This window comes from Lasioglossum baleicum, chromosome 3, assembly GCF_051020765.1.
Source record: "Lasioglossum baleicum chromosome 3, iyLasBale1, whole genome shotgun sequence".
Classification (NCBI taxonomy): domain Eukaryota; kingdom Metazoa; phylum Arthropoda; class Insecta; order Hymenoptera; family Halictidae; genus Lasioglossum; species Lasioglossum baleicum.
The window spans coordinates 4,593,115-4,616,583 of NC_134931.1; the positions used below are offsets into that span (position 1 = coordinate 4,593,115).

The 23,469-nt window shown below is 39.0% G+C and overlaps 4 protein-coding genes across 7 annotated transcripts in view; 3 read left to right on the forward strand and 1 right to left on the reverse strand.

Moving 5' to 3' along the window:
• Positions 1 to 3,819, forward strand: part of LOC143207041 (uncharacterized) — a 46,278-nt gene extending 42,459 nt beyond the window's left edge. The window contains exon 13 of the mRNA XM_076420047.1: positions 74 to 3,819. Coding sequence (XP_076276162.1) covers positions 74 to 315 — 242 coding nt within the window. The 3' untranslated portion in view covers positions 316 to 3,819. The remainder of the gene's footprint in view (positions 1 to 73) is intronic.
• On the reverse strand, positions 1,730 to 23,430 carry Capt (adenylyl cyclase-associated protein 1). Of its 4 annotated transcripts, XM_076420051.1 has the most exons (9): positions 18,582 to 22,191; positions 16,939 to 17,151; positions 13,189 to 13,543; positions 12,814 to 13,098; positions 12,437 to 12,675; positions 12,184 to 12,362; positions 11,563 to 11,769; positions 4,298 to 4,441; positions 1,730 to 4,215 (listed from the first exon to the last, which is right to left on the reverse strand). In XM_076420051.1, exons 1-9 carry the CDS (start codon positions 19,213 to 19,215, stop codon positions 4,132 to 4,134), a joined length of 2,340 nt encoding a protein of 779 aa, XP_076276166.1. In that variant the 5' UTR covers positions 19,216 to 22,191; the 3' UTR covers positions 1,730 to 4,131. The 4 variants fall into 4 exon arrangements, with proteins under 4 accessions (XP_076276166.1, XP_076276169.1, XP_076276168.1 ...); XM_076420054.1 differs by lacking the exons at positions 16,939 to 17,151; positions 18,582 to 22,191 and adding an exon at positions 23,268 to 23,430; XM_076420053.1 differs by lacking the exons at positions 16,939 to 17,151; positions 18,582 to 22,191 and adding an exon at positions 22,256 to 22,470.
• On the forward strand, positions 4,779 to 6,283 carry LOC143207402 (uncharacterized). The gene is made up of 3 exons (XM_076420840.1): positions 4,779 to 4,794; positions 4,903 to 5,036; positions 5,305 to 6,283. The coding sequence occupies exons 1-3, from the start codon at positions 4,779 to 4,781 to the stop codon at positions 5,683 to 5,685; spliced, it is 531 nt and encodes a 176-aa protein (XP_076276955.1). The 3' UTR covers positions 5,686 to 6,283.
• On the forward strand, positions 6,693 to 11,569 carry LOC143207042 (uncharacterized). Its single transcript, XM_076420048.1, has one exon. It carries the CDS (start codon positions 7,234 to 7,236, stop codon positions 11,317 to 11,319), a length of 4,086 nt encoding a protein of 1,361 aa, XP_076276163.1. The 5' UTR covers positions 6,693 to 7,233; the 3' UTR covers positions 11,320 to 11,569.
• Positions 23,431 to 23,469: the final 39 nt, after the last annotated feature.

The following is a 23,469-nucleotide window of genomic DNA, read 5'->3' on the forward strand; positions in this document are numbered from 1 at the left end:
AGGACATTTGGTAGATTAATGTTGGTTGTGGCATGTTTCATCGTTGAACGTCTCTCGTGTTTTAATTTATCAGGTATCACGTCGAACGGTTATGGTTGCGCAAGGCCGGGAAGGCCGGGAGTCTACACGAAGGTTCATCACTATCTTCCCTGGATCCAGCACACGATATCCAGAGAAGACATCCGATCTATGTCGGTATTTTGCAAAGGCCATAGATGTCCTTTGGGCGAGTGTCTGCCGAAATCTCGGGTGTGCAATGGCTACTTGGAATGCTCGGATGGCAGCGACGAGCGTAATTGTCCGGTTAATCTTTAATGAGCAAAGACTGATCGTACTTGTAGTTGACTCGTTACGAATTTATGTGCGCGACTCAACGAACAGAGAAAATCGATTTCTACACGTTCGCCACCAACGTAACATACCAATCTTTTAATGTTACTTCGTGTTATTTAGCCTGTTGATTGGCAAAGTACATTATTTTCTATTTGCAGTTTATTCTGTTTAGAGCCTGCTGAAAAAGGCAACGAACTGTTTCTAAGCAAACTGGTGGTAGCGAACGTGTCGGTTGCAACGAAAACGCAGTAGGATGTTGCAAGTAACGAACAGTGCTGTATAGTGTGTTAAATGTTCGTTGATTGAACGTATGTGCAATATCTAGTTGCGAATCGAAAGCAGAAGCTAAACGTTGAAGAGTGTATCGGGCACTACGCGGTTACCTTTGCATTTGATCGAGTAGCGGAGAGAGTATCGACTAATGTCGTAGAAGACTAGTTTGCAGCATTACTTGTTCGACAACGATGCAAATAGTAGCGGAGAATTTGTATTTCTGAGCCACGTGCATGACTCAGAAATACTTGACGTAGAAACATTTCCGACGAACCTGGCATTTTGATTCTTTGTCACGGCAAAACGAATCTCTAGGCCACGTATATCGTGCTATTACCAATTTAAGTTTCTCCTAAGTTTAACAAACGGAATATGTATATATCGTGTCTAATGTATTATGTAAAAAGAACCCGATGCTAATAAATAAGAATTTTTAGAAAAATACTTTATCGCGTGTGTTCGACGTTGCAATACATTATCTGACATACTCTCCCGTCCATAAATCACCGGACCCTCAATTATCTTCGACAAAATGGTAATTAAAGAATAGAAGCTTTCAGCTCAATTTTATTTTTTTATTTTGATTAGATGTAGCTATTATTATACGATAATATATGAATGGAAAATTAAATATACGCGTATACACTATTTGAATAAATGTTGGAAAAAAGAGATTGAGAAATTGAAGGATGATTATGGACAACTCTAAAAGCCAAATTGAAAAACAATTACCCCACTTGAATTTGAAAAATTAGAAAATATATAAATAACAATTGAAAGTTAGAAAATATAGGATATTTCCTCTACATTCGAAAAAATTAGCAAGTACCATTTTTATTTAATAATGTATAGGTCCTTCAATAACAATAAAATTGTCTGCATCCAAATTTGAGTAAGTGTCCGCTGACTTGTGGACGAGAGTGTAACTAACAGCGAATTGCTAGCATTTATGATTCATCGTAATTATCAAAATGGAAGGCTAATGTTGAGCGAATACCGTTGTCGACGTGTGAATTCGAAGAGAAGTATCGAAATGAAATTTGAAGCCTGAAAAGGTTCAGAATGGCGTTAAATCGTTGATGTATTTCTCAGAAGAACGAGTAATAACATTACAAGCGTATCATAGACGGTATATCATTTCATTTTATTAGGACAATTAGAAATAGCACTGAAAATCATATTTCGAAATAAATATTGATTATTCTCGATACAATACTCTATCGATATTAAAAATGAAAGCTGTTAGAAGTCTACTGTGTTAAGAACAGTACGATCCTCGGGTGTAAACAACATCAGTCAATGAATTTGTCGTTCCGCCGCGAAACGGGTTTTAGTACCAGACCAACGATAGATAAATGAAATCGGACCGTTCGAGTTGCCCCTTACCGTCCACACGTTAAAAAAAGGATCGAACTGTTTGAATCCATGTTAATCCTAAAACGATCTCGTTACTCTATATCGTGCCGCTTTTAAGTAGAGCGCTAGTTATTACATTATACCTACGATTAGCACAATATACCAAGTGGTAAAAATCACAATGTAATTTACGTCACGTTCAAACAGCACGCTTTTTTTTGATGTTCAGTCCTCAGGTTTCACAACATTCGCCTCCATCATTGTTCGCGATACCTTTTATCTCCTCAACCGGTGGACCGTCAAGACTTTTGCACAACCATTTTGATCATTTCACACACATAATCCAACGTGTACGTCAAGAACCCCGAACATTCTCGACTTAATCGATCGTTCTCAGCAGATTACGTTCCGGTTACCTGGCCAAGGTGATCAAGCAGTAGTGTACAACTATCATTCGTCGCGTACTTTCTTGCGACTATTTCAACAGGTAATCGATCTCTCTACTATCCCGGTGAAACTTTCATATTTCGCGAGTCTCTTCCAAAGAAAGCGACCTTGGCCAACCAACTGACGTCCGTTTCAATCAAGAAATAAAATTCGATTACTCTATTTACAGACCACGGATACTCGCGTAAACTCGGAAGACTCCTGAACCGAAGTAACGTACCCTTAAAGATAGAAATCACTAGAATTTAGAGCGACACGACGAATTTCGACGGAACTGTTAATTAGATCGTGGTGAACAGTCTTCGTTTGCAAAAGTCAAGAGGCGATATATCCAACTATTGATATGACGTCCCCTAAACGCTTCAGAAATCGCTCCCGAGATGCTTTCCAATTCGATTCTCTCGGGCGATACTCGCTCTGATCACCCGCTTAGGAAAAAAACGGAAACGAGAGAAACAAAAATGGAGTCGAGCGGCAATTCCTTGGCGAGTCATCTTGACGACCGGTTTGGGCAAAAGTTTGATCACGTTAGAAAAACGGTGTAAATGTATAAAAGTGCGGTTCGAAGGTAGCAAAAACTTTTGTCCATACCTATGTACTCTGTGAATCCGATCTACAGTCTGCCTCCCTGCCTCAGCACCGAACGTGCAAACCGAAAACGGTTTTCATGGAGGATACCGGAGTCCATCTACATGTACCAACGAATCACAACCACTAGAGATCTAATTAATCCTATATTACAAAATATCATGTGGTAGATGTACTGGGGCGGTCGTACCCGCACATTCAAATTCCGTAAGCGCGTAATCGTTTGGATTCGTGCATGAATCGTTTTAGCTGTTGTTAAGGGGCTATTCTCCTTTCCAGGATCGCAACAGTGCGGCATGCGCATTCTCGATTACGGGGTTTTTCAGTAGTCAAAAGCGCAATCAAAAGGATATAATTTCCAAAATTACCTTGTCGCAACATACAGTCGCAATAAAGCAATAAATTCGTTAAAGAGGCACTAGCAGACCGTAGCGTAAACACAGACTGAAATTGGAGCTGGCGACGCAACAAAGTATTTAATATTGCGTTCGTTGCGGCCCGCGCGCAGTATTAGGTTTCCACGTTCGGCCCACTGCAGTCCGCGGGTTGCTCATCACTAGACTACGGAGTCTTTATGCAAAGTAAAAATTGTCTGCGTCGATTGCAAGAAATAGAAACCAAATTGAATGCTATTTCTTCCTTTAATGATTTTAACCCTTTGCACTTGAAGAACCCCATCTTTGCATTACATATCGAGAAATGAGAAGGCGCATCCCGCACCCTTGCTATCCAGAAAAGTAGAACAGCTCTTTAAGAGTGACGTTTTTCTTCCTTTCAATTATTCGCCATGATTTTATTCGCCTGAACCGGAGTCGATGATCTCCACGAAATGCACAACGTTACATCGAACGAGTAGGTATTGTGTGGACACGTCGTTTAGTGAAATTGTCTAATCGAACACACCGTGCCTAATCGAACGTCCGTCGAGCAGACACGGGGGACTCTATGCCGCGCGGATGAGTCTATTTCATTGCTAATTCGTCGTCCCTTCTCTCCTGGTTCGCCTTAAATTAATTTCAAGAAGCAATAAATTAAAAATCGATGAATCCTCTGAAGACGATATCTCTAATGAGCCGTACTCTTAATCGGATAGTTAGTTTAGGCTATGAATGCTGTTGAACCGCCCCGGCGACTTTAGCCGAGCGAGTTGATCGCGATCGTGGTGAGACCTAATGGACTGATCGTGGTCTTGAACTGCTCCGGCACGGGATACTCAACCTGCAATCATCGAAAAATAAAGTACAAATCTCTGCTGGTTATTCTCGACACGGTCGAGCAATTTCTCGTATACAGGACTCACGTAATCTCCACCCAATTTCGGCACCATAAGATTCATCTCGCTTGACTTGCTACTGATCAATTCACAGTCCACCGACTCAGGGCTTAGGTACATCTGGCAACCGTCGGTTTTATCGATGGAGATGGTGCGTACCTCTCCTAATACCTACGATTAAACAAAGACAACATTCATTTAGTTTTAGTGTAAAGACTTTTTTAAGAATGAAACGATAGATTTCTGAGCCATCCTGCAAACTGATGGTGCACACCTCTTTTAATACCTAAAACAACAAGAACAACGATAGATTTCTGAGCCATCCTGTAAACTGTAAGCAAGATCGATCAATTCTCGTAACACTATCGACGAACAACTGCAGGTCGCGGTTTCTCTCGATTTCTCACGGTTTCACGGGGTACAGGCTCCTGAATAATAACAATAGCCACGAATGACTTTTTAAAACTTTTCAAAACCTATGGTCCCGACCTAGCCATTTCCAGACAGAATGCAGTGGCAGTTCGGTAAAATTTCACGCGTCCTCGCCTATCACCATAACTTGCATCCTAATACCGTTTTTCAAGATAGCCTAACCGCGTCAGGAAAATTCCATTAACCAATACGATTTCCAGGCGGAAATCTGGAGCCAGTGCAAATGGTCTGCGAAGTCGACTGGAAGGAATGCCCGAAAGCGATCGTGAATTACGTTTGGAGCGAGATCGTAACCGATGTCGCCGAATGCTTGACCCAGGGGATCATTCTAAAGGCACATCATCTTTTTTCCATTTAATAACCTGTTAAAAACCTTGGATCTCGTTGAAACCAATCGGACATCTTCTACGCGATTGTTAAAAATTGAGAACAATTTTATTGTCGGGGTATTAAGTTATTCGCGAATCTAATGAAACCAAATTAATACATCGTGAGAGATGTAAGCATTTGTAATAAGGAAGGTATCCGTTTGAAAACTTTCTTGCTTCGCAATGAACCGAATTTTAAATCCATTTCTTTTACAAATCGTCCCAAACAGTTAGAAAATGAAAGATAATTGTTGTTCGAAGGTCGTCTGCACGTTCCTTGCTTGCACCATGTTACTCCGTGTGATACGCTCGAAAGCGAAACGGTTAGGCGAGGTCCTGGATGATAAAAAGATCCTGAATAAGGTCGGATACAAGATTGAAGACCTCGAGCTGAAAGTGAGCATACTAACGTACAAAATGCAGTACGGCTCGTGGCCTATGCCCCACCAAATACAGAAGCCAAGCTTCAAGAAACATTTACAAAATCTTCGTTTGACCCTGTCGAACACCAACGATCGCACCGATTGGATAAAGCGCGTGTTACTGAGGTATCCTGAATATTTAAGATACCAATTGTTTCGACCCACAGTCAGAAGCGTTCTATCTAGATTCTAATTTTTTAGGAGCTAGTGTACATCATTAGTAGACAGCGGATCTTTATGCAAAATAAAAATTATCCACCTGAATTTTCCAATAGCTTGAAAATGATATAAAAGTATTTTTAAATTCGTTTAATGTTTTTAATGTTTTAAATTATACCTACTCATTTTTATTATAAATGCATCAAATCCGCTGTCTAACCATTAGTTACTGTATTAGATCCGATGAGAAGATGAACGTTGATCTCAAAGAAATATGTTTACAAATATGAAAAGAACATTTAATACAGTGATCTATTGTCTATAGTACCGTTGCTATCATTCGGGTAATACGTATCATTGTTTCCAGCCCCAGACGAGACGAGTCGTTCATTTCGTATCCAAAAGGAAATTATTATCCCTCCGAGCACCATTTGACGGAACTGTACGACGCGAAAAATAAATCCTTTTATCCCTACCTCAGACGCAACACTTTACCCCTAGAACCCATCAGTAGATCTTCAAAAAGCGACAGCGATGGATCTCTACAGTAAATAGAATCACAGCGTAAACTTCCATACTGCTCGCTTTCGTTATCCTCACTCAGTTCTTGGATCTTAGAAACTGCTTGAAAGTCCTTCGAACTTGTACAGAATCGTTTACAAGACTTGTAAACATTTAGTATAATATTGCATCTCTGTAGACACGATTTTTATAGGGAGAGAATACTGTACTTTTAAAAAAACTTTGATACTAACTTCGATACTAATTGAGATTTAGAGCTGCGTACAGTAAGGAAGGCGCAACCACATTTGTGCCCATAATTCTGAAAGTGGCTAAGTGATATATTTCTTGTTTCGAGATATTTCGAGGAGAAGGATATTAACACTAAATGACTTCCATATAATGTTGAAATAACGAGCACTATCCAACGGTTCATTTTTGACGATATCGTAAAATGATGTGTGTAATAATTTTGATTTAGACCACTTTCATAATTATGGGCACATTTCTCAGAGACATGATTTCCACAAGCATCACGGGTGTTTTAATGCTTGCAGCATAAATTCCTCCGTCTTTAAGAGGCAAGCCGGTCAAAGACGACGCAAAGTGTCGAAAAGCGAAAATTTCGAAGTACATAACAGAAACGTGACCTCAAACCCGATTTCCCGGCGGAACAGAAACAGCAAATCGACGAGCAAACTAAGTAACAAACCGAGACCACCTAAACCTGAGAAAGCGACTACGCCTTGCAAGAAATTCACGAGAACTATGGACGAGTGCAAACGATTCCTGCAAGAGTTACACGAGAGCAATAAAAATTTCGGACTGGTCTGCAGCTCACTGGAAAGCAGCAACGAGTCCTCGATGAAAAATAACTGGTCGGAGGTGCAGGTAAAAATATGTATAACGAATATAATGCGTAGACTACGAATCTTTGTATAACCGTGATTACAACCCGACTTACATATGCTCGCTTACATTGCAGCAAGAAAAATATGCTGAACAAGAGGACACGCCTAGCGTGAGTGAAAAATCGAGAGACAACCCGGCGAAAAAGATATCAGCAAAGCAACGAACAGCTATGAAAGAAAAGGAATTCACACAGCAGAATAAGGAAAATTGTTTGGAGCTGCCGAGTGTAGTTCGTCCAGTCATGAAACTGAACGACAAGCGTCTGGTGCCCTCAAAGATGAACATAACGTTCTGCAGCGAAGTGTTTCCTCGACAATCCTCGCACATGATGATCCCGCAACCGCGTGAGCGTCAGAAGTTCGTAGAAACATCGCAGGAGACGTTGTATCAAGTGAGGAAGAAGTTGGAGAGTTTGCACAACGTGCTGCGAACGTACGACATACAAAATTCTGGAACGAAAGTAGCGGAAACGCCACAGAACAGCGAAAGTATAATGAACAACGCTAGTAACAATCTCACGAAAAAGACCGTCTCGATTAAAACGGAAAGTAACAGTTGGAACGAGAAGAAAAAGAACAGAGTTAGCTTCGACACTGTCAGCAGAAAGCACTTCGATGACATACACAGAACCGTCTACATCAGTTCCGAACAATATGACAGCGACGAAACAGGCAGGAGTTCCGATGTGTCTGTTCGAAGCTATTCCCAGGTGCTCAGCACTTATTATTCGAACAATGTCAACGATCTTTATTGTTCGCTTCCGAAGCAAACAGAAAATCAAATGCACTCCTTGAATAATCAGAAGTCATACACAGTCGACACGACGGAATACTCTTCTACGAGGTATGAGAACATTCCGGAGAGAATATGTTACACTATCTCATCTGACTTCTTCGACAATGAGAACAGCACTAGAGGAACAGCTGCAACGAGTAATTTTACATTACCAGACGTATACGTTGAAAACACTCGGGCACGATCGTTTGATTGCTTGAACAGGCAGACCGTACCAATGGATACCGATGAAGATTTATTGATAACGTCGCCAACCTCGAGCCACACAGAGATATCCAAAGAAAGTGAATCGGATGATAAATCTACAGCAGTGTTGCTTCAAGAGGCGTTGCAAATCAAAAGAGCATTGCTGACACGCGTAGAACTGGAAAAAATATGCTATGTGGACGAGAAGAAAGAAAACATCGAGAGAGAGTGTATGTCAGAGTTCAGCAAATGTTCGTACATTAACAATAATCTTCAATCGAAACTTTTGGATATCATATCGGAGGAACAATCGATTAGCAGCTCCACTGAAAGAAGTAGTCGGACTTACATGTTTCTCAACATAAAACAAGGCAAACAATTAGCTCATTCTTCGACGTTTAGCAACGATATAAGGAACGTACAGAACAATCAGAGCGTAAATAAAGAGAGTATTGAATCCAATAGAAATCTCGGTTCGGGCTCTGAATATTTCAGTTTCAGTAACATAATGCAGAAAAACAACGAAGCAAATCTTAATCAAGCATCTTTGTCGGACTACAAGAGTTGCCATGAAACTAGATCTGTTAACGCTTCGGAGATGGCATCGGATAATTTACACGCAAAATATCAAGGTTACACCACAAGTATGGCTGACGAGAAGCACGAAACTATGAAATGTACAAGCTGCTCAAGGAATGGAAATAACGAGGAGAAACCTGAATCAAACTTCATACGTATAAGCAACGTAAACGAACTTGCGAATCGCAACGATATCAGCACAGAGATATTTTCGCAAAACCTGAATGACTCGCTCATAGATGAACCGAATCCGAATTTGAACAAAAGGGAAGGATGTAATTTTCTGAATTCAAACACCGCAGACCAATGTACAAACGTTGTGTTTACTAAAGATGTAGGAAACTTGTTAAGCACAAAATTGAATACATCACAGAATGAGAAATTCAGCGAAGAGAACAAAAATTTGATGTCTAGTCCAAATTTGAGTTTGAGAAGACACCCTGGCACCTGTTCGCTAATAGAACAAACATTGATAACAAAAAATGAGGATACAATGGAAGTGCACACAGTGATAAACGTTGCAAATACAATGTACGAATTATCAGTTTCGGAAAGCAAAGAAAACTCCATCGAGGTGAACCTGCATAATTCGATCGGTGTAAATCATTCAAAGGATTGTGACATTCCAGAATCTCTGTCTACAATAGCACTGACTAATAAATCAATGGACGAGGACGAGTTAAATCTAAATTGGTCTACTTTCAAGGACGACTATATCGACGAGAAAAATGTACAAACTGTTTCAACAAACACTGTAACTCCTCAGCAACATGATTACGTAGAAGTGGAAACTCGTAACAAAGAAACGTGCAATAAAACTACAACTGCGGTAGAATACAGAGGCTCGCAAGTTCATTGCGATGAAGATAGTAAATTCAAGAACAGAAGAGATAATGCGGTTGTACAAAATTCATTTGCAAACATAGAGAACAAGGAGATAATTAATGAGGCAGATCTATATCAATCTTATTCCAATCTCATTTCTCCTCAGAGCAGCATGTACTTTACGGATGAAGCTTCGAGTTCAGCTATAAAATTAAACACTACGAACTCAACTTCGAAGGCAGAAAAAGATTTAAAAGACACTGAAAATGCTGATTTGTTGTTTATTTCCGTGTCAAATAATACTAGTGCTGTCAATAAAATCGGAACAAAGTCCTATTTTAAAATGACAAATAACGAAATTGATGTTGATAAAACTAATAAAGAAAATGTATCTTCTGAAAATGATACGAACAGACATATCAATATACAAACAGCGAAAGAGGAAGAAATTTCAACATCGTATAATAATATGGGCAACGAATCTTTGCTACCAAAAACAAGTATAAAACTCAATAACGAAGAACAATCTAATTCATCTGGAAACAAAAGAACGATCCTAAATGCGGATCAAACTACAGTTTTATCAGACGTATCTCCGCATCAGGTTTCTCCAAGGGACGCAAACGAGAATCTAACGCTAAAAAGAGTGACTACGAAAATAAAGTCAAAAAGTCAAGAGAACTATACTTCAAAGTCTGAAGTATTAAAGAAGTCGGCAGTTTCGCAAAATCCGAAAAATTTAAAATCTGATTCGGTAAATGCTGCTCACGCTAGAACAGAGCATAGATCGTCGTCGATCCAGGTAAAAACCAGAGATCTATCTGCCGAACCTAGACGTAATACGGACCATAGTTGTAAGTTAGATAAAAAGAGATCTCAATCGCAAATAAGTTTTCGCTCAAACGCATCATCGAGTAATGCGAACTCTGTAAATTGTACCCAGTCACTTGATACTAGATTGAAGTTAAACAGTCAAGCCAAGCCGTCAACACCGGTATCAAGAACTCCTTCGCGATCGTGCATACCAATTTTAAAAAGCAGACTGGAAGCAACTCGGAAAACGGAGAATGAGTCGAGACATAGAAGTCCGGTGAGAGGGCCACTGACAATGACAATGTTCTGGAGAGACAATTTATCTAGTAAGAGTCATTATGCGACGGAAGAAAGTCTAAAATTGGAAGGCGCATCGGAAATCAATGATCAGTGTATAAAGGAAGAGAGCAGACGTGTCGAAAACGCAAACGACACCGCGTCATCGCGAATACCAGAGAGTACAATCGAAAGTACCGATAGTAAAATTGCTGCGCAAGAGCAAATGGTAATCTACGTTAACATATTCACAAAATATGATCATAATGCAACGAAAATAGTAGATCCTAATAAATTCTTAGAATATATCAAAGACAGAGAGTCTAATACGAAAGATGAAAATCTCGCAGCAGACACAGTTGGAAAGAAACAAAGTGCAATGCATAAAATTGTTACTATCGTTTCTTCAGTCATAAATGGTAACGAGTTGAATCAGAATCAATCTGTTGATTTAACTGCCTCGAAAGGGGACAGTGAACTGTTAACAAATAATTTATCAAACGAAAAATTAAGAAATTTATGCTTTCTTTCGGTGGAGCAAAGAGAAATTGATGTTACCGCTAAACCATCGGTGACCGATACGAGCACGTCTATCACGGACTTAGGAAATGTTACGAGAACATCGGAAAGCGTGTTAAACAAATTTCAAATATGCGGCACACCCAAAGAATTGAACAACGACGAATATGTAGCACTACTTGAAATTCTCTATCAAGAACCAAATTTGGCGCATCTACAAGAATTGCAAAATGTCTGCAAGAGGCTTGTATCCGAGTGTTGAAAATCCAGCAGACCGTCGATAAAAAAAGATCATTTAACATCTGTATCCATGAAATTCATAAATAATGGTCACAGACATACCTTTTATAGATTGTGCCTTTATTTTCTAATATAAGATGAACACTCCATGTAACTGTGTTGTGTATATATGATCAAATTTGGAAATGAATATACTTTTTATATTTTTGACAAAGATATAGGAATTTATTTTTGGGTGTACGGTGACATTTAAAAAAAAACTCACCTGCATTTGAACGCTTTGGCAGTTGACGAATTCGATGCTCGACACGAGAGAGTCGAAGACAACGGATGATTTGCGACATGAGTCCATCACGATAGAGTTTAGTTTACCTTTAACAACTAAGGTACTATCTTGACATCGGAACATGTAGATGACGTTGTTCATCTCTACATTTTCAACGAGCAGATTTTTGTTTCCTTTGTGATATTCCTACAATGGAAAATTGCATGTACATTCAAACTAAATGAAACTGTAAGTAACGTAACGATCCAATCACAGTAAAAGCAGGGACTTTAACTCTTTGCATTCGAATGGTGACTCTGAGGCGACAGTAAAAATTGGCATACCATTATTCAAGACAGTTTTAATGTTATTAAACTCGTCTGTATTCTATAAATTGTAGAAAGCTCAACTGTTGTGTATGAGAAAACAGATTCAATTTGATGTGCACAATGTAAAAAAGATTACATAGACTAAAAATGATCTGGGTTGTGAAAGAAAAGATTTTCGAATTAAAATTGCTTCGAGTCCAAAGGGTTAAAACCGATAGTATACATTTCGGTAGAAGCCCCCGAGTAAAAATCTTAAAACAGCGATTTTATTAGATTGTTCAGTAGTACTTACTATGAGCCATTTCTTCCCGTCTCTAGTGAATACTGGTGGTTTGTCAATCGGAGCATTTGCTGGTGGTATTGTCTTCGATGGTACCGCATTATCGACTACCGGGGCCTTAAATGGTGCTGGACCAGTCCTCAGTGAGGGGTTTTTATGCGTTTGCATTTCAGAAGTTACTTTCTTCAAATCTGTTCAATGAAACGTCACTTTATCGATTTGTACAACTAAAATATTAATATTCCGACAATCGTGTTGTATTTACTCTTTGTAATATTTTCTCCCTGATTGATTTCCGCGAAAAGGGCGCTCCTGTCGTCGCCAATACTGACGGGCGCCACATCCCCGATAGGCATGCATGGCGGTGGAGGTGGTGGTATACCAGCCGGTACAGAGCCAGTTTTTGCCCACACCAATCCTGTTGTGTGATGTTGACGTACGTATTGCTGAAGATCGCTTAACGTTTGTACCCAAGCCTTGCACCATTCTGCATGCACTTTATCTCTGAAAATATAAAAGACTAAATGAACTAATATCTTCACAGTTTTGTAAGTAATCTATTCATTTTCGTTATGAATGCGCAATTTCCGCAGTCTAATGATAACATTCGATTCTCGATTACCATGCGTAAAACCGACTTACTTTTCTTTCCAGTCTTTTAAAACGCGATTGGAATAAAACTGTCCGGCGTCGTTCATCTCTTTTACGTATGGCGCTGGCGTGGGTGACACGGCAACCCATCCTAGAGCCGGAATACTTTCACTAATCGCTGATAAATGATTGAAAAATGGAGAGCCTCTATTTTTCTCACGGAACTCTTGAATCTGTTGAATTTGTGTCGAGGTGGGTCCAAGGAGAGCAACCTGTTCCGACTGGTTTGTTGGAGCTGGTCGACTCGCTGCAGTTCGAATAAACTGAAGCTGAATTCTACAAGGAAAAATCAGGAACGGTTGATGAATTTATATAAGTCTATTTAAAGTGTAAAATAATGTTGCCGCATAACATAGAAATACTTACTGAAAAGCCTTTTCTACAAGCTTACTGTGGGTTGCCACATCGCCGCCAATTTTAGAACTTAACTGCAAGTATTCTCTTACAGGTCCAGCCACAAGATCTTCATAGCCTGCGACTGACATGCTGACAATTTGACCTGATGCCGATTTAATGGGTGACCGAACGAGTGAGGCAGTCTGTTCTGATGTACCGTTCTCGACTGACTTAGACCTTCTTGGCGATGGTGTATTCGTTTGAACAGCAGTATCTTGAGTTTCAGCTATGGTACGTGTTCGTACGTTCTCCAATCGTTTGGTAACGTCTTCTAATCGATTTACTAGCTCTTCCAAATGCTCTTCCTTATCATTAGAGTCGCAGCCTTTAATGCAATACAAATTTCAATGAGTTAATATGTATACAGGTTAATAAAAATTATTTTCAAAAATAATCAAGACTTAAAAAGAATGTCTACATGCAAACGAAAAGAAAGTTTCATTTCTGTACTCATCACATTCAAGAAAGAACAACAAAACAATCATTTGGTCGGAACACTATGTATTTTGTCGTAATATATAGACAGCGGATCTTTATACAAAATAAAAATTTGGTACGTGAATCGCAAACTGGAGTGAAGTAGAAATTGATTTTCTTTCTTAATATGTTAAATGGATTGAAAATAATATAACATTGTAAATATATTTGTAAATGTTTCTAATGTTTTTACTGTTGCAAATTGCACCTACTCATTTTGAATCCGCTGTCTAATGATATAGAATGATTTCTAAACTGAAAGTAATATATTCCAGAAAGTTCGCATTTATGAAATGTAAATTAAATATAGAATGAGTGTATAAATAGCCGGATCAACATCCACAGCCGTTAGACCATTATGTTGCAAGCATGTGTAATAAAAATAAATTGGTGTTTTCATTGAAATACTAAAGCTATTCGAGTACACGTTTGTTCGAATAAAAATGGAGTAATTCGCGATTAATCTGAATTTTGGTATTTTCATTCGATAAGCTTGTACGCTGAACAATTGAATTTAAAACAATAACCTAGTGAAATAGTTGTTCCCACATCTACCCGAACCCGACAGAACACAAAACAAAAATCGCTCTCGGTTTAACTATTCCCCTATTTTACCGAAAATGATTTTTATAAGGAAAGCCGTTGCGTTCCGCAGCAACTCGACTTTTCAGAAGCTGGCGAAGAACTGAAGCGCCATTCTAACATTATTCAACGCGTGTATGTGCCGACCTATTCTTAGGAAATCTGCGAAAACTGAATTGCGACCGTGAGTGTTATAAACCCAGCGTGGGTAGACACTATTTCGTCCAGCGAATCTCTCGCGGTAACTCGACAACACGTAAAAACAAAGAAACACATTAACGCAACTAAACAACAAATGTTTCAAAATGTTCGGTTCGTGTCAAGAAATATTTATAAAATGTACATTTTACCGTGACAATATAATGAACATAAAGAAAAATATCAGAAATAAAAATCTCTAGAACGATTACTTTTTGCAATTACATTCGAAGTACTATACGCAGTTCATGAAATATTACAACGGATTGAAAGGTAAATAGGTCGAATGATAAAAATAGAGTGACTAACAATAAGTTCGAAACAATGCGTAAAGCCTGAAAACTTGTGATACTCGCGAATGCTTCCGTCAGAACTTGGAAGCAAATCATGGTGGAGAATGTTTCACGACATAACGCGTGTGCCTTCAGCTCATATCGTTCAGCAAAGTTACTATGTACAGGTTGCAGAGTATGTACTGCCATATTTGAAACTTGCTCATGTTCATCCAAATTATGGTACTTCATTTTCGCTGTATTGATTAATATGAATTGTAAGAAACTTCATTATCAAAAAAAACAATAACTACGAGAAATTCAAGAATATAAATAATAATACAAGACACCGCACAGTCGTCCAGGAGCCAGCAAATTTCATTCTAAATGAAGCCGTAAAAAGTCGTATAACTCAATTTTTTCTAGTGAAAAACAGAAATTCTTTAGATCTTTACTCTTTAGCACTCGAGTGGCGACTCAGAGTCACCACTAAAAGCTGCTGTATGATTATTCAAAATATCGTTAGCATTGTCAAATATATTGGTATCTAATCAATTACTAAAGATTTAAGTATTGTATGGGGTATTATGTATATCATGAGATCATAGAACAAAATGTCATAAACCTTATTCTAAATGGTAAACAATTGGCTTTCGTTTTCCTTTGAGAAAACGAAATGACTTCCCGAACGACCTAAGAACATATACACAGAGTGTAGAAAGTATTCGCACGCCCTTTAAAAGAGAATAACTTTTTTATCATTGTACCAAACGACCTGATTTTTCATAATCAATTAGAAGCATTGGTTTACGAAATGATATGCAAAAAATATTTTCCAAATAATTATCATTTACAAGGTTACATGCAAAAATAAAAAAGGCATTTTTTAATACTTTTTTATTTAGGCTCTCAAAGAAAATTAAAAATATATGTTTGTTAATCGAAATCGATTAACATACACACGAGCTACAAGCGGTTAAAAATAGTGAAAATCGTAGTTTTACACGACTTTTCATCAGTTTCTGCTTAATTACATCTTTTGATGCGTGTCATTTTTTCCTGCGTCAATCGATTTCGATGAAATTTTCAGTATGTGTACAACTAACACAAATCTACAAAACATATATTTTAAATTTTCATTAAGGGCACAAATAAAAAAGTTTTAAAAAATCCCTTTTTTATTTTTGCATATAACCTTGTAAATTATAATGTTTGCAAAATCTTGTTTGCATATCATTTCATAAACCAATGCTTCTAATTGATTATAAAAAGTCAGATCGTTTGGTACAATTATGAAACAGTTATTCTATTTTAAAGGGCGTACGAATACTCTGTCACTCACTGTATTTTTTACTCCATAATATTCCAACGGATATCGAGACGAATCCAACGACCTATAATGATATAACATTAAACCTTGAAATAACGCTACAATAGTTTCGGCCACAGAAAGCGGACTCTCGGACCACTGTGCGCTGGGTTAGGTGACGTAGTGCACAACGCAACAAAAGATGGAAAAGTCGAGGTATTGTCGCGCGGTGACAATACACGGTGTATTATGTTATATTCACGATGTTGTGGTCTATTTTTTGAAAGAAGACACCTGAAATGCGCTCCGCCCCAATAGTTGCCCACCCCACTCCTTTTACTTCGGACTTGTGAAATAGAAGTGAAGTGGACTATCAGGTAGCTTCTTTTGAAAACTAGATCATGGTGAATAAATGCAAGGTATGTATTTCGATTGTAATGTGTTCGAAATTACCAAGGAAAATGCATCGATCAGAATACAGTAAGTCCTCGACTTACGCGGATTCTTAGAAGCGAATCAGAAAACCAATTCGAAGATGAAGACGAAGATAACTGTTTGATGATTTGTCAGAATTTAATACGATTTTTATTTATTCCAGACCTGTGCGAAGGCTACTACCACTGAAAATGAGATTTCATTTGATTCCACTTTCTCGAAATTCATCTACAAAAATTGCAAATTGCATAAACATCCGCAGTCTGGTGATCAATTTTTCATGAATATAGTTTATTTGAATTTTCCTTTCAAATGAGTACATACATGTGGTATTGCAGGGCAGATCGTATTAATAATCTGCCAGCGGTGCTGCTCGAATTAACCACGCATGTCGAGGACTTACTACTGTATTACAAAGTAAGAAATGGATTTAGGGTGAACCCTGACCAGAGTGCACCATGGGTCCTAGGGGGTCGAACCTCACTCTGTGCTCGGTCGCATTTTGCGCGGCTTGCAATAAGTCAGAGAAGAATCTGTGACGTCTTAAGGCTAGCTCATCGCGAGCGACTGGTGTCGCGGGTGGTTCTTGCATTCCGCTGCATTCTTCCGAATCATGATCGCCGTCATCCTCTTCGGACAGCCAGCGCGGCACCGACGAAGCTGCGTACCATACACCCCCAACAACATTCACATTTTATCACATAGAAGCTTCCATACTCTATTAACCGGGGACAACGATCTAACAATTAGATTCTAACTGGACGAGACAACTCGTCGCCGGAAAATGCTTCTACATACATACAACTTTCTCAGCGAGATAACACGTCGTTCGAGAATACTTTTGAAACGCTTTTGTACGATGCGTCGAGTCGATTCGAAACGGGATTGTAAAGTTGCCATTCGTATGCTAAAAATCGATACGACATTTATTTTTTATTGTCGCCGCGTGAAGGCAATATCTGCCGATTCTTCAGTCTCCTTTGTCTCCAATTGATGAAACCATGTCACTGCCGCCGCTCACTGGTGATAGAATATTCTCCAGTTAGAGAACAGTTCGTTTATTTATACAACATACAGTATTCTGCACGACGAGTTAACTCTAACCCTGTAGCAGATTCTACTCGAGGTAGACGAATTTCCCCGGTTAACAGATTCAATATAATTTTTACATTTCTTATTTCAAAAAAATCGATCAGATATAATAAAGTCGACGCAGGGAACAAAATCATTTTGGCAGACTAGGGTTGTCGCTACAAGAGAATCCAACGAAGACAGAAATCGATCTAATTAAAATAAGTGGTTAAACTGTACCTTGGGTGTAACTAGAAATTTTTGCCTTTTTCTTATGCAATCCTATAGATTTTTACGAGGAAGCGATAGATTTGCGAGAAAATACCAAAAATCCAAGTTTCAATCGTAGGAGGTCAGTGGTTCAAAAGTTATGAGTGTCTAAAGTTGAGGTTACAAAGTTACCGAAGGTACAGTGCAGCCAAATAAATTATAATGATGAAAAATAATATTACGTTGCAAGAAATCGTAAAAGAATTGGCCGAAAAATCTTCGTTCCGATCGTACAGTTTAAATGTAGCCACCTAAATATGTATCTCCTTTATTTTTGACGGCATAACAAATGTTTTTAATGCAATGTAAATGGTATCGCAAGGTAAATGCTTTGCAAATGTTATTTTCTTCCAAGGTCATTGTTTCCGGAGTTTTCAAGATCAACGATTTTTTTCTTCGTAAATGTATATTTTTTATCCTTGCGTATTCTAGTTGGCATTCAAACACATTTAGACATATAATATTTAATGATTTAGACATATGTATACTCATTTCACGAACTGAATCTGTCCCACGGTGTCAAATTGACACACATTTCAATTCTTCTATAATGTTTTCACCGTTTTGAATTACGCCTACTCGTTGTTGTCATAAATGCATAAAATCCGCTGTCTAATCATCACACATTTGGGTGGCTAAATTTAGGTGGACCTTTTAAAGGTGTAGAATAGACATTGAATGTTGAGATGCAGGATCGGAAACGTTTTCGGGGAGAACGGAATGTAAACATTGCGTAAGTGAAGCTATACCTGGCGGCGGTTTTTTATTCGCGTTGTTGTCGCTCGGACAAGCTTCGAACACGGAGTCGTCGCCTTCTTCTTCCGGGCCGTCGTCGATCGTTCTCTCGATGTACGCGGCAGAGGAATCGTAGATGTTCGTTTTAACGGTGTTGGTAATACCGGCGTTTAGTATTGCCGTCATTACTCCACCACCGCCGCTCATGCTTATATTGTCGCTTGCATCTACTTCTCCATTTCCGATCTCATCCTTACCCCCACTCGCCCGTCTTATCTTATCCTCTTTCGTTTGATCGTGCCCGTTTTCGTCATGGCGATTCTTCTCATTCGATTCCACTATCGATTCGTTCCGCGATCGAAGGGAATCGTTCGTTTCGTCTCGTTTACCGGAAGGCAACGGACTCTTGACAGTCAAGTCGTCGACCACTTCCGCAGCACAATTCTCCATCGACGGCGAAACTTTCTCCGATCTCTGCACGTCGCCGTTCAATTTTTCACCCTTTCCGAGGTGTCTGTTCTCGTCGACCAGCGTCGTCGAATCGACGGGAACTATCTGCGAGTCGGTTGCTTTCTGACTTTGCTTCGTCACCTCGCCACCCGACTTCTCCTTCTTCGAGCTCTTGTTGCACACACAGCATTTAAACATCGTCAATATCGATTATGGATTTCCGTTCTACCAGCAATAAACGCTTCGTTCGCCGTTTTTAATTTGGCCCTTTCACGCTGCCTCTCTCTTTTTTTCGTACTTGTCTAGATCCGTTCGGATCAATATCGACTGATCTACTACGTCTCTCAAAAATCAACTAACGTACACGTCATGTCCGATTCAACAGTATATAAGCTCGGAACTGTGTAAACGATTACGGTAATAACAATATCGAATATCAATTCAAATCGTTGCAGGCTATTTAACAGGTAGAGAATACGGTTTCCTCCAACGATTCCTTGTAAACACCGTCGACGATTCTGAGCTAGCGAATCGTCAGAAGTAATAACGACGAGCAACAACGCTTTAATATTTAGCTAAGTACAGCATTAACCCCTCACAGCCGATGTAACTGCTACTATAGCATAGATTTTAATTTGAGCAGACGTTCCGGTAACTCTTTCCGGGCGGCCGGAATTAGACGATCGAATATGTACTCTATTCCACCCGGATTTCCCACGGGAATCACGCACTATAAATTACTCGTACAAACGTATTTCAATTACGCTCGGTCACAGCCGGTTTGTGTATCTACGGTCGGCGAGTCGCTAACATCGTAAACTTCGAATTAACACCGCGAAACAACGTTAAGATTAGCAATCGATACCTCTATTATTTCCATTATTCGATATAAACATCAAGCGTGTATTGTTAATCGACGAAACCATGCTCAATACAACAGAGATAGAATATCTACAGAACTTTCGTTTGTTTAACAATTCAATTCTGTTCGTTTAACCGTAGAAACAACAAGTTTGGTAACACTATAATAATATTTGACAGCGTAACGTTATGCGTAGTAACAAAATCACATCACTTTCAATGGACCTCGTAAAGGCTATCCGTAACGTGTTTTCCCCGCGAAATTCTCTCTGTTGATGGCGCGATGATCGATTTCAACTACGCCCAGGTTTACGTTCTCGAGATTAGCCCGGCGAAAATGCGTGCGAGAAGGATGATCATGGATTCGAACACTTTCACAGGTTATTTTCTCCCGGACGATATTTCTCGTTCTCTAGATTCGAACGGTCCTCCGATTACGATCAATGGGGAAACGCAGGCGAGACAAATTTTGCGTCGGAAAGCACATACACGCCCTTTCTAACCGGAACGATACATCTCTGTGACTATATAAGGTGTCCACGTTTATCATGCTCGCACGGGGAAGGAAACCGACGATTCGAACGTTCGCGTAGAAATATGTATGTATATCACGTCATATTCCATTCAGTAATTACGCGCAAACAATGTTTCCGGCGGAGACACGAATAATACCGATACGACGGCCGACGAGCATATCAGTGAATGAATAAACACCTATCATCCGAGAAATTTCTGCACGGACTCTATGACTCACTTTTGGCAATTGTAAACAACGCGATCGACACGTAAATTAACATCGTTGCGGGACTATTGTTGTACTCGGGCACGGGGTCAACCGTCGAGATCACTTGAAAAAATTCTCCAGCGCGCATTGAGGTTACGCACACTTCAGTATTGGTGTAACGCAAGTTTCAGTGGAATTATTCGAAAAATGCGTACGGTCGTGAAAGAATTCTCAAGGATTCGAGACGAACGAATGTTTTCCACTTGTTATATTAGTCGATTATCGTTCACACTTGGCGGAGACGCGAATCCTCGTTAAACACACAAACGGAACATTCTAATTGAATTACGTGCGACCCCGCGAGGGTGGAGTTTGTGTCCTCAAAAACAGTCTGCTTTGGAAGTAGCCGGCGCAATGCTCTGCCGCTTCTGGTTTCGACCGGCACACTGCGGTGCTGCCGCAGGGTGGTCGAGACCCGAAATTGTTGCAAGTTTCTTAGGCAGGAGCCACGTGCACCGCAGGACTCTCAAAATCTCGGCTTCTACGAAAATACGGGTGTATGACATACCGGTACTTTTCGGTTCTACCTGCGAAACCCTTAGAAAACGGTTTCGCATGGAATTTTGCTTCGAAACTTTGCAGGCAAATGTCGAAGAACCATCCGTTTCCGCATTAGGACCAAATCCTGCTCCAAGTGTAGTTTCACACTAAAACGACCGCCTTTCGCTCGCAAAGTACGATTGCGAACATTTTGTCATAATTTGCTCGAGGCAATTTTGATGACTGGGCAATACCAATCGTTCTTGCGGTCGCAGCTCCGCTACGATTTTGAGGCAAAACGAAAACCGAAGACTACCGGTATTTATTTCGGTTCCGGTATTCAGTAAATCCCCTTTTAACTTTTAATTACTCGCATATAGTATTTACAATCTCCGATTTCAAGCGTAAAGAAAGGTGTCGACTGTATTAGCAAATATTTATTTTGCATTTTAAAGTAGTTATTTCATTAAGTAAAAATTCATTTATGTTAGAGTGATGTTAACGGAACTGTTCGACTTCGAATGTACCTTCTTTGACATTTGTGAAATGTATTCTATGGCTCGTAAAGAAGGAATTAACGTTATAACTGTCAATATAATATTGTTGAAAATCATAATGACGCATGGTATGAGTTAAACACTGTACTGTTACAATGATGCACGTATATTGTGACTCATGTTTCAACTCCGCTTATGGCGATATTCGATTGTTCTTTATCAGTCGTCAGACCATGCACATACATGTATAAATAACACACCGATAATAGATAATTTATCTATTGTTTATCGAGAATATAACCTAGATACAAAAAATTCGTAGACTGTACATTTATGGAAAAAACGTTGTAGAAAAAGAGTTGAATCATTGTCGATGACGGTAGAAGATTTGTATGCTTGAGAGAGGTTAATTTGTTGAAAATAATTTCAGATAATATACGCATTACAATAATAGAAATTAGTGCACTGATAAGGAATTTCAGTATCTGGCAGATCCGTATATAACGTTTAGTATTATTTGAATTGTTTTGTGAAATCTTGTTAAACCTGTTCTTTTATTGTTAATGGATGTTCAATTGCAAATTTCCTTGGAAAAAAAGAATCGTTTTATACTCACGATTTTTCCACATGTTCAACACTTTTTTATAAGCACCTGGCACCATTCGGGAATCATCCTCCACAACTTTCGGAATTTCAGACATTTTAATAATAGTTTTCTGCATTAATATCTATACGTTTCCGACTGATTAACGTAACAGAAAGACTACACAAAATGAATACGGTGATGCGATCGACGTGTAACTGATGAATGATGATAACGGACTCACTTCGTCAGCTTTCACAATGGTATTTTAATCTCGCATCAGGATCGCAGGACCGTATCATATAACCAACATAATAGTAAAAAATCTGATCTACTCAATTTTTGACTTCGCTCAACTCTTTAAACGCACGCAAATTTTTTATTTGTGAAAGAATTAAGCGACGTATAAGAGAATCGAATATATTCTAGAACTTCTCAAAGTTTTCTGTATTGCTGAATATTCTTTAATGAAATGATTCGTTTTTTTCGTGAAAAGAAGAACGTTTCGTATAAATAAACTTATGTGATTTCTGTACTTACACAGAAGTATGAAAATAAAAATGTTTGTGCGAGTGTGCAAAGAGATGTTTTGATAATTGAATTATTATTCTTAATCAGATTACTGTACATATATATGCGGTATTATAATATATGTATACATCGAGATACATTACCAGGTGTCAAGAGTCAAGAGTCAGGTGCACGGTGCACTCTACAATATATTTAGTATGACTCACAGTTGAAACGCTGTAGGAGGCATAAACTGCAGACTGCACACGTATAATCGTGTTCATAACCAAACGAAACGCTCTTGTCTCTTTCATTTTGATGAATTAGATTTTCAATATCTCCAAACCCATAATAAATATACCACGCAGCTCGCGTATATATATATATATATGTATACGTATCCAATATAATTGTATAAATAATACAAATTGCGGGAATGCATGAATAGTAAAATGTTTTCAGAACAGTTGATATGTACCTAGCGGCTGTGGTATGTTTTATCGCACTATTATGGCAAATATGACTACTCACTCACCAATTATGACGTCTTGCTGAGGTTCAGCACCATGTATGCTGTCACTTTATGACAATCGATTTGACAATAGCACAACAAACACGATACACAAGTGATACGAATTCAGTCTGACAACATTACTACATAGACTGGGGCGTTTGCCGGATACCGGAAACCGGAAGTACTGCTCTTGCTATTATGAAAGCTTAGGATTCTTTACTGC

Excerpts from the sequence above, each read along its gene's own strand:
- LOC143207402 (XM_076420840.1), top strand. Across the intron at positions 5,037-5,304 it reads CCCAGGGGATCATTCTAAAG|AAAATGAAAGATAATTGTTG; the intron begins GCACATCATCTT and ends CCAAACAGTTAG.
- Capt (XM_076420051.1), bottom strand. The coding sequence starts at position 19,215 with ATGTTTAAATGCTGTGTGTGCAACAAGAGCTCGAAGAAGGAGAAGTCG. Across the intron at positions 13,099-13,188 it reads CTTGTAGAAAAGGCTTTTCA|AATTCAGCTTCAGTTTATTC; the intron begins GTAAGTATTTCT and ends TTTTCCTTGTAG. Across the intron at positions 4,216-4,297 it reads CGAAATTGGGTGGAGATTAC|GTTGAGTATCCCGTGCCGGA; the intron begins GTGAGTCCTGTA and ends CGATGATTGCAG.
- LOC143207042 (XM_076420048.1), top strand. The coding sequence starts at position 7,234 with ATGAAAGAAAAGGAATTCACACAGCAGAATAAGGAAAATTGTTTGGAG.